General features: G+C 45.4%; 1 protein-coding gene across 4 annotated transcripts in view; it reads left to right on the top strand.

The window, feature by feature from the left end:
• FAAP100 (FA core complex associated protein 100) overlaps nucleotides 1-15,959 on the top strand; it is a 333,418-nt gene extending 317,459 nt beyond the window's left edge. For all 4 annotated transcript variants that reach the window (XM_069199774.1, XM_069199775.1, XM_069199776.1 and 1 more), the window contains one exon: nucleotides 11,124-15,959. In XM_069199774.1, coding sequence (XP_069055875.1) covers nucleotides 11,124-11,255 — 132 coding nt within the window. In that variant the 3' untranslated portion in view covers nucleotides 11,256-15,959. The remainder of the gene's footprint in view (nucleotides 1-11,123) is intronic.
• Nucleotides 15,960-16,505: the final 546 nt, after the last annotated feature.

Here is a 16,505-nt window from a genome sequence, read left to right as displayed (position 1 = left end):
GATTAAGTTGTTAACAGTGTTAACAGGAAACAAACGCAACTCCCATTAACTAGTACAGGCTTATGACCACCCTGCAAACAGTATTTTAGGATCGTCGAGGAGTCCTTGCTACTTCTTGTGAATTCTGCCCTCCCAAGAGTTTCCCATTCATGATGTAATAGGTTTTTTCTCTGCATTCCCCACTACCCCTCGTAAGCCAATTAAGCCCTCATCCCGCCCCCCTCCAACCATTTGTGCGCCTCCCATGTGAGGTCCACCATTCTTAGTGGATCAGCCTAGCACCATGTTAAAATTGGAAAAAATAGCTTTACAAACTAAAATAGCTTTACAAACTCATATATATTATTTTACCCAAAGTTCTCACAGAGTTGCATTACAACCATTGGTTTTTTCAGTAGGTTTTTTTGGTAACCTCATTGTGCACACTTTGTGGTGTCTTTCACATTCTTAATGCAATTGATAGAGATGCATCGCACAGGCACAGCCATATCAGAACTTTGAGACATCTTTTAATGCTGCAAGCCAATATAGGTCAAGGTGTGGCTTTTATCCAATAAATGTTTTTCACGGACAGCTTTCTTCATCAGATATTTTTATGAAAGCTTTAACTCAAGCTTTCCTGATAATCTTAGCACTTCCACATTAAGAGGACAGTTACCAACATTGCTTTCCTGGGCTAGATTCCCATTATGAGATGCTTGTTGGTCAATGACCTCTTTGCAGTCATCTCTGTTTAGACATGGATTCTGTTATGCACTCTGAAGTGAAAGTCTTTTCGAATTAACTTTTTTCTTGAAAAGTTCTGCTTCCCATTTTCATGCATCGCCAAAAGTCTGGATGTGCTGTTTGCATTTCCGTTTTGAGGTTATTGATAACTAATGGAAGTCTCATAAAGAGAGAGAAAAGTTACTGACCTGTTGTCATAGTTCTGAGCATGGGTATTCACCATGTACATGTCCATCCACCCAAATGAACTCACAGAGACGAGGGAGTAGCAGCTGAGCAAGGCATCACAAGTGCTTCATGGCTCTAATTCCTAAATGGACATCAGTTGCTTCACCAAGGCCTCTGCTCAAACCATTTTCTTTTGAAAAGGATGTCTCTTTTTAGGAATGGTATTGTTTTTATCTTAATGAACATATATTTTGAAAAGTGTTTTATAATCAACTCAACTCTTAGGAATGGCGATATCCTTGATCACTAATTAAACTTGTAAAGTTGGGGGCGTGGCTTGGAGCATCAAGATGGGAGTCGCATTCTAAGAGTGTCCTCGATCCCTCCGTCATCCATATTCATCAATCGCCATTGAACCGCACCATTTACACCTGATATCGGCCTCTCATGGCCCCCGCTGCTTCAGATAGATCCACGGTCTTCCCAACATGGCGCCCGACTTCGACTGATGGCTTCCTTGCCACCGGACCCCTAGAGACACTACTGTGCTTCTGTCGCGCAGGGGTCTGCTCTTTGGAGACTCTGTGCGCCCATTGATCCTGGGGCTCTTGCCTGCCTGCCTGTGCCCTGCTGCGGCCCAAGCCAGGACCCTGACCAAGACCATACAGCCTTCTGCGGGACAGTGGTGGCTGGCATTGGCGCAATTGCAGAGGGGGGCGAGTGCGGCTCCCCCATTCAGTGATATAAATTAAATTGCTTCCTATGTGTTGCAGAGGGGTCGCCTTTTGACAACCGCCCCTCGAGTCTCCGTATACTTCTGGGTCCAGGGTGAGGCCTTTGGCGCCACAGGAGTGACCCTGCAGTCTGGATGCCTGCCGCGAGACAGAGCTGACATCCCCAGACACTTTCAGAGAAATTAATTCCTTCTGAAGAAGACGTGAGCCCATCCTGGCCCTGAAGAACGACCTCCTTGGACCTAGGGCCTGTATGGTTTCTGTCTGGGCCTCCTATCCTCCCTGAATACTAGCCATCCCCCTTTTGTTATTGGGATTTCGTCTGCATTGGCCACTTTGTCTTCGCCCTGCCCTGCCCTGAGTGAGATCTAGCATGTTGCTCCAGTGGTGTCCTTGGTGCTGACCACATTCCACCCAGGACGTCAACCTTTGACCTCCTCGAGAAACACTCCCAGACGTCAAGAGATTGGCTGTTTGTGCAGCAGCAGATTCATGGTAAGGGGGCCAAGTCCCCATCATATTTGGTGCTGTGTGACGATGCTGACCAGGCACTATGGGTAATAACAAGCCCACCCGCCCGACATCCAAACTTGAATGGACCAATACACTACCAGTCCCGTGACTGGGCAAATTGGAGTCACCAGTACAGAAAAGTCCTTCTCCTCGGGTAGCAACATGGCAACCAGCTCTGAATTCCCGTAGTGGCTCATGGAGGAATGCCTATTATATGCTTTAGCGTAGATCTCTCCTTGGGGATCCAGAACCGACACACTGGCCGGGAACACACTGGTGCCTAAACCACAAAGATGCTTCACTCGCTCACAGAAAAGGCACGCCACCTAATGCTCCAAACCCTCTTTACACTGTCTTCAAACACGAGGTAATTCCTCTTAATAATTGCATCCTTCCCAGTCCTCCAGCGCTAGGGAACACCTTCTGGAGCATGAAGACCCCCTGGTCATTGCATCACCACTACCTACTGAAGACCACGCGGACACAGACCTCTCTCAAAGACCTGCTCTATAAAGTTTGCCAAATACTATAATGGGGCGCAAAGGCATTCATACCTGATTCTTCTTAAGTACACTTTGATAGCCTATACTTATTCTTGACTATGGAGGGGTCCACCACTCAATTTTCACTTCCCGTCCTGTTTTGCCCCTTTGTCTAGTTTTTCAGGGCGACAGATGCTTCTTGGGTGGAAGTATGGGGATGGAATGGGTGTTGGGGGGGTGGGGTCTCATTATATTGTTAACTTTACTTTTATTACAGGTTCTGTTTTGTTTATATGTTTGTTTCATTGTGTTTAACTGCACTCAGACACACATCTGCAATGTACGCAACACAGTGCAAACCGAGAAACGGCTTCTTACCTCGCACAGCAGGCACATGCATCGGCCCCTAAGCAGGGGGGTAGCCTGTCTTCAGTCATCCTGATTGCTTTCAAGCCCTTCTACCTCCGAAATAATACCATTTTTAATTTTGTCATGGAACTTCAATGTTCTACTAGATTGTGTGAAGCGCACTGCAGTCCTTAACTTTGCCCACCAACACCTCCCTGAGGTTTTACTACTCCAAGAGACCCATTTCCTGGGTAACCATTGCCCTTTTTGGCGTGCAGGGGGTACAATAGGGTCTTTCACTTGGGATCCTCTTGCGGGTCAAGAGGGGCGGCTGTTCTGCTGTTGCGCTCTTTCCCCCTGACAGTTTCTGGAAAGGTTCGGGACCCACAGAGTTGCTTCCTTGCAATCAAAGGAACACTTGAAGGCCAGACTGTTAACCTAGTGAGTGTTTGTGCTCCCCCAGCGACCTTCACCACCTTCCTTCATGATCTGTACAAGATCTGAGAACTCCCACACAGGCTAACTGCAATAGGTGGCGATTTTAATGCAGTTCCTGACTGACACCACTGGGCCCACCACAGCACAGCATCTAGTCGTTTGGAGGCTTATCGGCTTTCTGACTGGACAACCACTCTTGGTCTCTGTGAGGCATGGAGGATTTGGAGCCCTCAGCGTCGCCAATTCACACACACTTCGGTGGCACATCACACTCACTCACATATAGACCTTATCAATATATTTGCTCCTGACTGTCACGCTATCTCTCAAGCTCAGATTCTTCCCTGTGTAATATCGGACCATGCCCCCCTTCTTCTTCATCTCAGCTCCCCCTGGAATGATGTACTCCCCATGTGGCATCTCAATGTCTGGTATCTTCAAGGCAGATGCAATATTCAGGCCCTCGACACTGAACCGAGCCTACTTCCACAGTAACGAGGGCTCTATTGCCTCTGCTGGCACCCTATGGGCTGTAGGTAAGGCATCCCTGAGGGGAGTTGCTCAGGGACGCATCTGTTTTACTCAGCTGGAGGCTCTGGCCCTCCGGTTAGAGGGTAGCTTTGTGACAGGTCCACTTAGTGCCACTTCCCCCCAATTGAGTCTCCTGTATGAAGAAATACTTCTTCAAATCCAAACGAATATGGGGTGCCTCTACGGATGGGGGATAAGAATGGGAAGGTACTGCATTGGTTGGCCTCCTGCCACCAGGGGACCAGAATTGTGCCTGAAATCGTTGATGAACACGGTAACGTCGTCCATGCCCTCCCTGAGATAACACAAGCATTTGCCCATTATTATCACCATGTATACATGGCTGCACCAGGAAAAGACACTGACTCCTCCTCGCGGTTCCTTAACGAGATACCCCTCCCCTGACTATCCTGAGCCGGAGCCAGTCACGGCTGAAGAGGTAGGAGCGGCCCTGTCCGTGGTGGCTCCTAGGAAAACTACCCAACGGTTTTCCCACAGAATATTACACAACTTTCCATGATATCCTGACCCCTCCCAACTCTTGGCCCTTTGCAAGGAGGTGAAACAGAAGGGCACATTGCCCCCAGAAATGGACACCGCCACGATTGTGGTGATCCCAAAAACACAATCTCCCTCAACAACATATGCTGATTACCATCCCATAGCCCTCATCAGTAGGGAGGTCAAGATATTTGCCAGACTGCTAGCCACCCATCTCAAACAAGTCCTCCACAAATTGATACACCCTGATCAATGCGGCTTCATGCCGACCCATAGCACGAGGCACTGCCTCCAGCGCCTTCATGTGGCCCTGGCCCACCGTCATCTCCTGTCCCATGACTTAGCCTTGCTTATTGTCGACTTTGAAAAAGAATTTGATTCGGTGGACTGAGGATATCTCCGATTGGTGCTGATGCATGCCGGGGTCAGGCTCCCCTTTCGGGGAATGGTTCAAGCCCTTTACTCCAACTCCTCAGCACGAGTCCCGATCATTGGCGTTCTCTCCCATGGCTTCTCCATCAGCCGGTGGACTAGACAGGGATGCCCCTGTCCCCTACTTTTTGCACTAGCAATTGAACCACTGACACACCTTATCCATAGTGATGCTCAGCTACGTGGATGGAGATGGAGTGACGGGTCACGAGGACCGAATAGCCTTATATACAGACGATGTCCTTATGTATCTTGCAGATCCTGCAACAAGTGGCCCACATTGTCTCCGCATCCTTCAGTGTTTCGGGAAGGTTTGTGTCTCCAGATAAACCCCCCCAAATCCATGTTGGTGCCTCTGGCCCCCTCCCCTGATTGCTTTGACGGGCAAGATACCATCCGTCGTCTCACTTTCAAAGATTTGGGCATTTGTGTGGTCCTACACCATGAACTTACCTGGTCCCACAGCCTTGAGACCCTGACACGGGAAGGCCAAGGTTGACCTCACCAAATGGCAGACACTCCCTTTGAATGTTATAGGTCTGGCATCATTATATAAAATGATGATTGTGCCAAGGATTTTGTAGATCTTCCAAAATTTGTCACTCCTCATATCACGGTCTTGGTTTAAAACCCTGGGCAGGATTGCAACCTCCTTCCTGTGGCACTCGCCTTGTCCTTACTTACTACCAGTGTGCCCCATGTGATGGCGGCCTGGGTACGGTCAACCTCCATCTCTATTATCTGGCCACCCACCTCGTAGCAATCTGCGATTGGTCTAATGGGGGAGTGGTCAGACCCCACCTAAGGGCTGGAGTTGTCCCTTCTAGGGTTCTCCCAAGTATTAACTTTATGGCTCCCTGATCCCCCAAGACACACCTCCTGTGACCAAAATGGTTTTCCTGGCTTGAAGGGCAGCCCTACTCCACACTCACTGGAACATAGCACTCATGCAACAAACGACCCTCTGGCACGGTACTTGGCTGCGGGTGGCAGTGTCATTGCAGGGCTTTGGGAAATGGGACCTTAACAGCATTTAACAATTAGGCGGTCTGGTCTTGGACACACATACTTCACTGTCAAGAACGTCAGACCATTTACGCCCTTTCTAACACACCGTTTTACAAATATCTCCAACTGAGGCACACCCTTCACTCCCATGTCCCCCACTCCAGCCCTCTCGCCGAATTCAGCCTGCCGGATGTCAAATTCCTCTTAGGTGCAGTAGTCATAGGTGGGGTCTCATTGATCAACAATGCCCCTGGCACTTTAGACTATCTTTGAGCTCGATGGGAGACCTGGATAGGTCCCCTTTAGCACTATGACTTGAGGGATGCCCTACAAAAATACGTGTTACATAGTGCTTATCTTTCCCCACCTAGACTGCACCAAGCAGGCCCCATCCTGAGCCCACTTGCCCCTGTTGTAGTGACGCTCCAGCCGACTTCTATCATGTGATCTTGCAATGTCCTAGGACCCAAGAGTTTTGGGCCGCAGTGGTGGGGGAGCTGATCTAAGTGGTGGGAGGTCACCCTTTCCCTCTTGATGCTTCTACTGTGAGCCTCCAATGGCTCTGAGGGTATGGGGGCCGACAGGACATTTTGGGCACGGCCCTTATGGTTGCCAATCGCAACATTGCCACTTGATGGAAAACCCCCACTCCTCCTACTATCTCCTAATGGCGCGGGTTGGATTGGTGTTCACAGCATGTGAAGCCTGGTTTTGAAGCCCGAGGCTGTTCCCCCAAACATAGTCGAGTACGGGGAAAATGGATTGGCCCACTAGCCTAAGGTCCCTCTCAAAGGTAGAGTGTTGCTACTATCGGACTATTGCCATAGGATATTTGATTTTCTATTCTGTGCTCGATCGCTGTATCATTTTCTCCGACATGCTGCTTATGTGTCTTATTGTACTGTTTGTGCAAAATCCAATAGAATTTGTTAAAAAAAACAACTTGTGTTAAGTTTCCCTTTTGAGTTTCCTAGCAAAAAATTTGGACTGTGCTCAAAATCAAAATGTCCCCTTTACGCCTGCTGCCTGTCATTTTGCTGCAGACTGCTTCCAGTGGTTGTGCGGTGTCTGTTTGGGTTCTAAAAATACACCACAGTTTTGCTACATCTAAAATATTAAAGTGGCGGAGCAGGAGAGTAAGCATTGGAGTAGAAGGGGCGAGCAGGAAGCGGTGCTGATGAAGTTGTTTCCAATGCCTTCCTTGTTCAGGCAGCTTTTTTATTCCCTGGTCTGCAAAGCACAGAATGTAGTGCAAGAGGTATGTTTGACGGCTGGGATCAATCAATCAATCAATCATTGCATTTGTAAAGCGCGCTACATACCCGCGAGGGTCTCAAGGCGCTGGGGAGGGGGGGGTGCTGCTGGTCGAAGAGCCAGGTCTTGAGGAGTCTTCTGAAGGCCAGCAGGTCCTGGGTCTGTCGTAGGATGGTGGGGAGAGTGTTCCAGGTTTTGGCGGCGAGGTAGGAGAAGGATCTGCCACCGGCGGTGGTTTTTCGGATGCGGGGGACTGTGGCGAGGGCGAGGTTGGCTGAGCGGAGGCTTCGGGTGGGGGAGTGGAAGCTGAGTCAGTTGTTGAGGTAGGTGGGTCCGGTGTTGTGCAGTGCTTTGTGTGCGTGGATTATGGTTGGGGCTGTCTTGCCATTGGTGCAGGAAATGTGACCGTAAGGTGCATAATGGTGTTGGATGGAGTTTCCTACTTACATCCTCTGACTGTTCTTCAAATGAGCACAGAACACAAAAACATTTGAAATGAAAGTGTTCTTGTTCGGTCCTGCAGCTGGCTGTACTGCTCTCCATTCAAGGGCTGGGGGTGGGCTGGTCCATTCCCATTTCCAGCTGTTCCTGTTCTCTCTGTGTGGTGTACACTCAATTCTCCAGGTTCGGGCAGTGAACCTCCTGGGTCTGTAGTTGTCTTTGCCGCTCCTGTGACATCCAGTGACGTCAGGCACAGCACGGTAAAGGATTAGCTGCACACCTATGTTCTTCATTCCAGTGGTGAGTCACTGGGCGTACCCTCCAACAAGTCATGTACAAACTGCTGAGGCCGTGTTAAGCTGTCAAAATAACTTGAATCAGTGCACAAACACAATAGACTGGCTCACCAGTGCCATCCATCAGAACAAACATTTACTTGGCTTCCTTTCCAGTAGTTTCAACAGCTGCAAGCTTCATCTGGTGCCGTGCCCCCTCTGAGGGCTGAGTACATGTGCTCGGTACTGTTGCAAAGCCAACCAGTCACTCTGGCTGCTTTCCCAATGAATGCTACCTTTATAAACTACCTCGCAGCATAGACACAAGGGGTGACGAGGCACATCCACACATCCTGAAGGAATTCATGTCAAAATCATTTATCCCATATTGATGCCCGAAGGAATGTCTCGGTGTTCAAATCTATTTCCACCAACAAGCGCTTTAAAATTCACATAGCATCCCACAGAGTACTAATCCAAAAGATGGGGCTCAGAGTGTGGCCAAACGCTGATGGCAGAACAACACCAGAAGTCCTCTGAACATCACCCATGCGTGGATGGTGTCCAAGAATAGATGTCACTGCATCACCCTAATGCAAATCACAACAACTGGATTACTCGTGTCTTCTTTATACATGAAGTCCTCGGCGTGTGGGGCGCAGGTGCCGCAGCAGCAGTAGAGGAGCTGTGAGGACCAGGCCAGCATCTGTGGAGCCAACCTACATAGGGTCTCACAGGTGAACAGCTAGTGCTCTGGTGGCATAAACCTGGGTACTTTGAGGCGGGATGGCATGTGGAGTGTGGGTGTGGCTCCATATAATGCCGGACCCAGTCCAAATGACTAGAATAGTTTTGGCCGTTTCTTTACTTGAGGCCTCCATAACTGGCAGAAAAGTTTGGGGCTGCTGAAAACTTGTTTGTCACCCTGGGATCAGCGAACCTTCAGATTGTGAGAATTCGAGGGGCTTCACATCAGAGGTCAGTAACAGAGGTAGGGAGACCACCTTTTCATTCAAACTAAAAAGAGTGTTCACTATAAGAATTGGTTCTCTGCCTCGAATCACTACCACCGTGAGGCGTACTTTGGCTATAAGGACGGACTGACCTGGGATGGAGGTGTATGTCTAGAGCAGTGTGCAGTTACTTTGCAAACTGAGGCTTTTCACAAATTCCATCACTCTTTCTCTCGTTCATATACTCCCTCCACATGTCCATGCTACTTGGCGACCTGCTGCTGTCACTTCTCTTGAAACGGAATCTTAATAATCCCTCTGTTTGGCTACTTGTGTCTTTTCAGGCTGTGGGGCTCTGAAGCACTAAAAAATGTACACGTAAATAATTGTAATAGAAAGTAAATGACTATAGAAAGATGAAACGTATTAGGGGCCAGATGTACAAAGCCCGTTTGCATTTCTTAACGGCCTGAATCTGTATTTTGGACTGTTAAGGAATGCAAAAAGGCCTTTTCCGATGTACAAAGGCCTTTAGGAAATCACACATTGTGATTTCTACCCTGTAGAATTCGTAATTTGCGATCCCCAGGACAGGAAAGCTCAAATAGGGATTACTGATTTGCAATTCCTATTCTGATGTACAAAGCATTTCCCAAATGTGAATTGGGCACTTAGAAAATGCTGTTACCATTGATTTGAATTCGATGGTAACCATGTGCAATTTAAGAAAAGGCAACCCAAGATGCTTTTTTTTAACTGCAATAGAGCACTCACATACCCCTTTGCCATATGTGTGCTTTACATGTGCACCATTATTTTTGGGGTACAACAATGGGGACCTTTTGCCCAGTGCCATCTTTGGTTTTACATTTTGCAAATAGCTTAGGAAATTACTTTTTGGGAAATGCAAAACCGGCCCATTGACACAAATGCAATAGGATTCTTTATTTGCGACTTTCCAATATCGATTACTACTTTATAAAGTAGGAATCGCTATTAGGAAATCCGTATCTCTGTACATAGCATTTTACATTTCCTAAATATAATTTCTATGAAGTCGCTACTTAGGAAATGGAAAATTGCATTTTAGTACATCTGGCCCTAATCAACTTCAATGTTTTCCAAATTTTCTTGCCAGTGATCTTCCTTTTAGCTGAATTACACGAGGTAATGAAATGTTGATTTTGTTGTAACTCTGTAGCAATCATGCAATGTTTTCTTATACAAAATGTAAATCAAAACACTTATTTTCCAACTCTGAAATTGTAGCCTGTTGAGCGGTTCCAAAAATGTGCTATGTTTTCTTTCAACCTGGGGGGGGGGAGAAACCAGTGGTGTTTTTAGGTCTGATTTAGGACAAGAACTTTTGACTTTAGTAAAATTATATGAGTAACATACTTCCCTAAAGGTCCTTGTAGCCAGCCCTCTTAATCCATTGGCCTATCAGTGTGTCATTCACATTTACCTTCTGCTCACTACAGCATACAGCAATGGGCAGTTGGTCATCCCACTCCAGCCATTGACTAACTTCAGGGTGAATGACTGCATTCTTCCCTTTCACAATGAGCACATCCACACAAAGTAGTTCACGTACAAACCTGGGACTACAGCAATGTTTACTTTTTGAGACAAAAAATATTTCGGCTTCAGCTAAATTACTTTTCTAGATTAATGAGAGCACAGTAGCCTCCCCAGCAAAAAAAAAAAAAAAACACGACAAAACAAGCAATGGCAAAGCCAAAAGGCTGGCATTGAAAGTCAGACCTATTGACTTTGCTAATGCTTATTTTTGTTGTGCTTGTTAGCAATACGTACATAACGACTCTTTGAAACAGTTTATCTGGAAAAATTGGTGTGCTCATTTTCACTATTTTAAACGCACTTCTAGAAACCGTATTCGAAGTTGTACTGCTCCAAACCAAGCCTTTCAAATTTAGAAGTGCGTGTTTTAGTCTTGTTTATTGGTATTTTTTTTTTTTTTAGGAAAATGTAAAAGCAAAATGTTTTGAATTTCATGCAGATGTGAAACATGGCATTCGTGATCCGTTTTTCATGCCAGTTCTCAAAAGATCTGAGTTTTGCATGCAGTCTGACTTTTATCAATTGGCCACTATAATGAGAGTTTTTTCTTCGTGGGTGTGGGGTTATGTGAACAGAAGCGCTCTCCGTGGTGCTCTAAAGTGTGTGAGTGGTGGCTGGCCCCTGATAAGGAATGGATTAATTCTTGAATTTTTGGGTCACCCACCTTCGTAGGCCCCTTCTTCATTTTCTGTCATTTACGTCTGTCATTCTCCTCACCTCGCTGTACCCATCTCTTAGGCGCTGCTAAAAGAAACGCAGTCCCTGCGTGACCAGTTGTGTCTTGGAAAAGATTCAAGCTCGAGTGGCACAAGAGAGAGACTCCTGAGCATCTACAGAGACCTGAGGAACCCGAGTCAGGTCATCCTGTGAAGACCGTGTTTGCATGCGTGGAGTGCCACCCACCTGATCTCATCTGAACACCCCGCAGCAAGGCAGACTGGGGTGCCCAGGGCCACTGCATTACAGGACTACTGACCCAGAGAATCCGGAAGAGGAAAGGGGGGTGGCGTCAAAGCCATTTACTATTCTCCCAATTAACTGCATTTGGGCATTTCTTAGTGGTAAGCAACCGATCAGAACATGTTTGGGCAAAAAGTGGACGCTTTCCTTCACAAGTGGAAGAAATGATCCGTTTGGTCTATGTTGGTATAAAGTGCAGACTGAAACAGCAAGACTGTCTCTTCCGTGTCTAAATGTTGGGCATATTTGCAGTGTCCCGTTGTTTTTTTCCAGATAAAGCAAATACATTTTGTTTTAATGTGGTGCTCTGTTATGGACTCGTGCATGCGGCTGCATGCACATACAGGCCTTCAGTCTAGAGCACATGTGAAATTCCTTCATGGAATCCTATACTTTGAGAATTATTAATAGGAGGGGAACACCCTGTCCCTGACCTGCTGCTTCAACCTGTTCTGTGGGGCTGAAATACGAGTTCTCTTTCTAATAATGTCAATCTCGCTTAGAAAGTACAGATCGCCCAACCCATTACCTAACCCATAAAAAGAAGCAAATAAAACGTTTTAACCTCGTAAAAAGCTCATAAGAACTGGAAGCGTTTGTAGAACAGGCAATTAAGTGCTATCTGGTTGAACGTGTCATATATTGTCGCGAATGAATAGCATGTTTGGGAAAAATAGATGGAAAGAATGTAAAAATGTAAACGGGCTGTGAGGATAGGCAGGAGCCTACTTATATGTAAATTTGAAAGGAGCTTCCATTTCAACTCAGGAAAAAATGACCCAATTCAGTGCCTTTGGGGGGGGGAATGAGAAATTACCAACGTTAATTTGGTAATAAAGGAGCTGAAGAAATGAACTTTCAAATGATTTTTATATTTCTTGCCCCTTTTTTCCTCTTTAAAGTCAATGCGTATTTAGACGTAATTTTGGCTTAAAAATGAGCTTTCTTCAAGCCCTGTGAGGAGTGTATGAAAGATGTACGCATCCTACCTCAGATTGTGGTCTAAGTGACTTTTTATTTATGCTTCTCACTTGGTGCAACTATGGATTGTTCTGCTTCTCAAGGATACTTGTACAGTTTGGATGTAAAACACCTACACCCCAGCTGTGGAAAATATTTTGTCCTGCGAAGAATTCTTCTAACCGAGCCCATTTGGCTGTAAATCAAATGTTCATCACCTCAACATTACACTCAAACCAATTCAACAGGGACTTAAAAACATTGCTTTAGATTATTTTACATTGTTTATTTGATTTTTATTGCGCACGTATTCCAGAAAAGTATTACAAAATACAACAATCACATACACCTAAACAAAACATAACATAAATGAGAACAGAGTTGTAACATAAAACATGGTCAGCATCTTAATTACAGTTAAATGAAACCCCCTTAATGACAAGCACTCCGCCCACAAACACCCCTCAATAACGAAAAATAAAAATTAAGTGGAGAAAGCACGCATACATATTGTTCAAAGAAATCTTCAATGCTTTTACTACATAGTTTTGATATAATCCATCAGTCCGCTATCTTGTTGCATCAGCCTCTCGGCACGCTTGTGCTATGATTCAGGAGGTTTCAGCCCTAATATGGTCATGCATTGTAATGACACAGGTATGAATGCTCCACACGATTAATAATTTCATACAGGAGTGAAGGGCTTACCACAGCTTCTGGCAGCCACACCTTGAGTCTTTGATTCTAATGCATGGTGCCAGGTCTTCGTGATTGTACTGCGGTTTAAAGCTAGGATTACCGTCTGTTTCATTTAGAATGAAGAATCCCGTTTGCTATAGGTGTGATTGCTTGTTACGACTTGTAAAGAATTTCCAGCCGACGTGCAGGCTCAGAGTTTCCACCAACCGCAGATGTGGACTGTTGAGCAGTTAATAAGTTTGGGAATGCCTCTGTAAAAGCACTGGGCAAATATCCTTCAGGGATTTTTTGCTGGCATCATCCTCTGGTCAAGGTGGGGATAGGTCTGGTAATGGAAGGATCAACCAGTTTTGTTTGCACAGCCATGGCAAGAAAGATGGTTGGTGGCGCCATTGAGAGCTGTCTTTTAAAATATCCTAAAACACCAAGATTCAAACTTGATTCTACATAGGCGGATTGCACCAAAATGGTACTACGTTTTTCCACCTGGGATCCTTTCCTTTACATAGGGAGACAGTGGAGCTCTTCTTAGGGAATATGAAAGGCTCTACTCTGCCCCATCTCCCTCCTTTTGGATGTATACCACAGCCACTTAGCAATGCTGTCCTCTTATCATGAATCTGTTGTAGAAAGCCCTCATTAAGGTTCTTAAAATAATATGAGCTAGACATTGTTTGGCATTGGAAAGCCAGAGGGTGTGTTTTTCCTGTAAGCGCTCGTTTATGATGGATCAACAATGTGTATTTGTAAAAAGTGATCTCCAGATAAAAATTGGTGACCCTAACCCTTGGTGTCCAAGGCTCTGTCAGTCACTAAACCCTCCTATATTTGGAGGACAGAGGCCTGCTGGCTTTAGGTAGAAGGTGGGCAAATCCAGACTAGGACTTAAGTGCCTTGTATAAGAAACAATACCTTGGTGTCATAGAGTCCTTCTGTTATAAGGTAGGTGCTACATAGCAAATTTAGGTTGGGTCATCATTGTTGGTTGTATAGAGACAACATGCTATACAAGTGTGAGCCAAAACAGTTGTTGTCCTCTGAGTGGAAGCAAATGGGATTGAAGTTTGAATTGCTATTGGGTGAAACCTTTGCTGCACAGTTACTGAGTTGGAGATCTGTTAATTGCTCTTTTCTTCTGTAAAAGTACAGACAGTCCAACTGTACAGTTTCAAAATAATGGGCGCATGGAGACATCACCAATATTATCCCTCCCTAAGCTACTAAGCCCACCAAAAGGTTCTCTGGCTAAACCTCTGAGTCAACAAGGTTGGAACTGTGGACGACCAGAAGTCTGTGTTTATGCTGTTGAAGAAGGAAATCGCCAGAACAAATAACAAAACTTTGATGATGCCGGAATAGTTAGTCTTCATGGAATCAATGGTGCAGTTTTGTTCCATGTCTTCTGATTGTATTCAAAAGTGACAGTTCCTAGTGTGGGAGTCCTCACTGCAAATGGGTACTTGCCTGCTTTTAAAAGTGTAATTCTTTGTTCTTGGAAAAATCTTTAGCTTTGATCTGTCAATGACTCTAGCCTCCAACATTACACTTGCTTAGTGCTTACAAGCAGTGGCATAACTTATTCTCACAGTAGAAAGCAAATTAAGTGCCTTGAAAATGGATCCAAAATTTGTGCATGTCTTGCTCTGCGGCGAAGCAGGTCCATGTGCCTACATCTTTTCTGGGAGTCCAGCACAAAGGGAGTAACCTGGGCAAGAAATAGCAACGTGGAGAGTAGTGGGGGTGCAGAACAATATGGCGGGCATAATTATGGAGGACAGGAATGGGGAAAGCAACAGGAGGTTGGGGATAGAAACACTGTATCCTGGTTTGGAGGAAGCAAGACTGGGATAAGAGGAGGGAAGTACAAAAGGCAAAATCGGAAGAAAATGCCGAGCGATAAGGATATTCCTGCTGCAGCATTTTTCGTACTATCGCCTAAATGAGCACTTTCAGTGCCCTGATTCAGATTACCTTGCAGTTTCTTTTAACACTTTTGGACCTGATCACAAAGTGTAGTGTTTACTATCTCAGTAGTATTACTCATGTACTATAAAAATGCTATTCACTTATCTACAAGCGGAGACTCCTGCATCTCACATCTTTTGTGTTGAGCACTGCTCTTGTAAACCTACGTTTTAGTAGTAAATGTAGGAGGGACAAGGGGGAGTGGTTGGAAAATTTAAAATACTTACTATAAAGTAGGAGGGGTGTGGTGTTCCCTATATTGTTATGCAAAAAAATGGTCGGTTCTAGGATACTGACTAGTTCTCTTGGTGACAGAATGCGAGCTAGGAAATTGACAGAGATGGACCTGGGAGGTGAATGTGACAAGAAGCTCTGTGATGGATGGGGCTTGTGTTAAAAGAAACTGAAATAAACCCTACTTGTCTACATATCTTCATTTAATGCGCAGTGTATTTCTTACATTTGGCGATGTTCTGGGATCAAGTTTTCTATGCTTCGTGGCATTGGCAAGCCCCAACATCAACCTACGCCTGGAGCTATGAAGATTCTTCAGGTTCATCACAAAGAAGTGAAAGAAATTGAGCTCACATAGCACGTCAAGTGTGTATTTCATCCCTACTGAATTTAAACTGGGAAAGCTCTTCCCAGCTGAGCATAGTAGAAGTTAACTACCTCTGTAGTGACTGGGAACTTGAGAATATTTGAGAGTACATTTGTAGTGCATTGCTATCAACAAGGCCCTGCTTTGCAGTTCAAGCCACCTCCCTTCTTTGCTCGGTACTCGTTGTGAATTGTTCTTGGTGCGTGTTATCACCCATACTAATTGCAAGTTTTTTGTTTTTTCTTTTGTAACTGGGAAAAAGTCCAATTTGCTGAGTGGTGCATAAATGGCATTCTTAGAATTCTGCACTGTCTTTACAGCCAACGCTACTGCTTAACTCTGCATCTGTTACTGCCATTATAAAAAAATAAACAATATACCTTATCAAACTCACTTTGGCAATGCTTTTTGAATGTTGCATTGTACTGCACCATTCCTTCTTGAGGAGACTGGGACCGGGCTCAGCTGTGTTCACCAGAGAGAGATTGCGTCGGATCGCATGGATGAAGCCCCACGTCATCAGTCACGTCATGTGTCTCATGCATCTAAAAAAGGAATTGGTTCATAGAGTCAAAAGTGGGATCAGCGTTGTCTTGGTGTATGCGTCAAACGTCTTACAGGATCACGCTGCGTGTCCTTAAGTGGCCATTTTGCTGAAGAATTCAAACCCATCTCAGGGAGACTGAGTTTTGGTTTCACGAAGGTGGATTCATACATACTCTGAATATACTTGATACTTAAAAATGTATATTTTTTCCCTTGGGTGCAAAGTTTAATTTAACAGGCAAACCTGCATTGGTCAACAAGTGATTAAAATCAATAGAGTAAGGCTCATTAGAAAACAAACGATTATTTTTTCCAAACAGGTTCTCGGGTATCAGTCCGGATACTGGCGAATGACAGTCTAGGGTATTGAGTAGGATGCCGGGAGGAGG

Source organism: Pleurodeles waltl, chromosome 7 (genome assembly GCF_031143425.1).
Source record: "Pleurodeles waltl isolate 20211129_DDA chromosome 7, aPleWal1.hap1.20221129, whole genome shotgun sequence".
Taxonomy (NCBI): domain Eukaryota; kingdom Metazoa; phylum Chordata; class Amphibia; order Caudata; family Salamandridae; genus Pleurodeles; species Pleurodeles waltl.
This window is presented reverse-complemented; position numbering and strand designations above follow the sequence as displayed.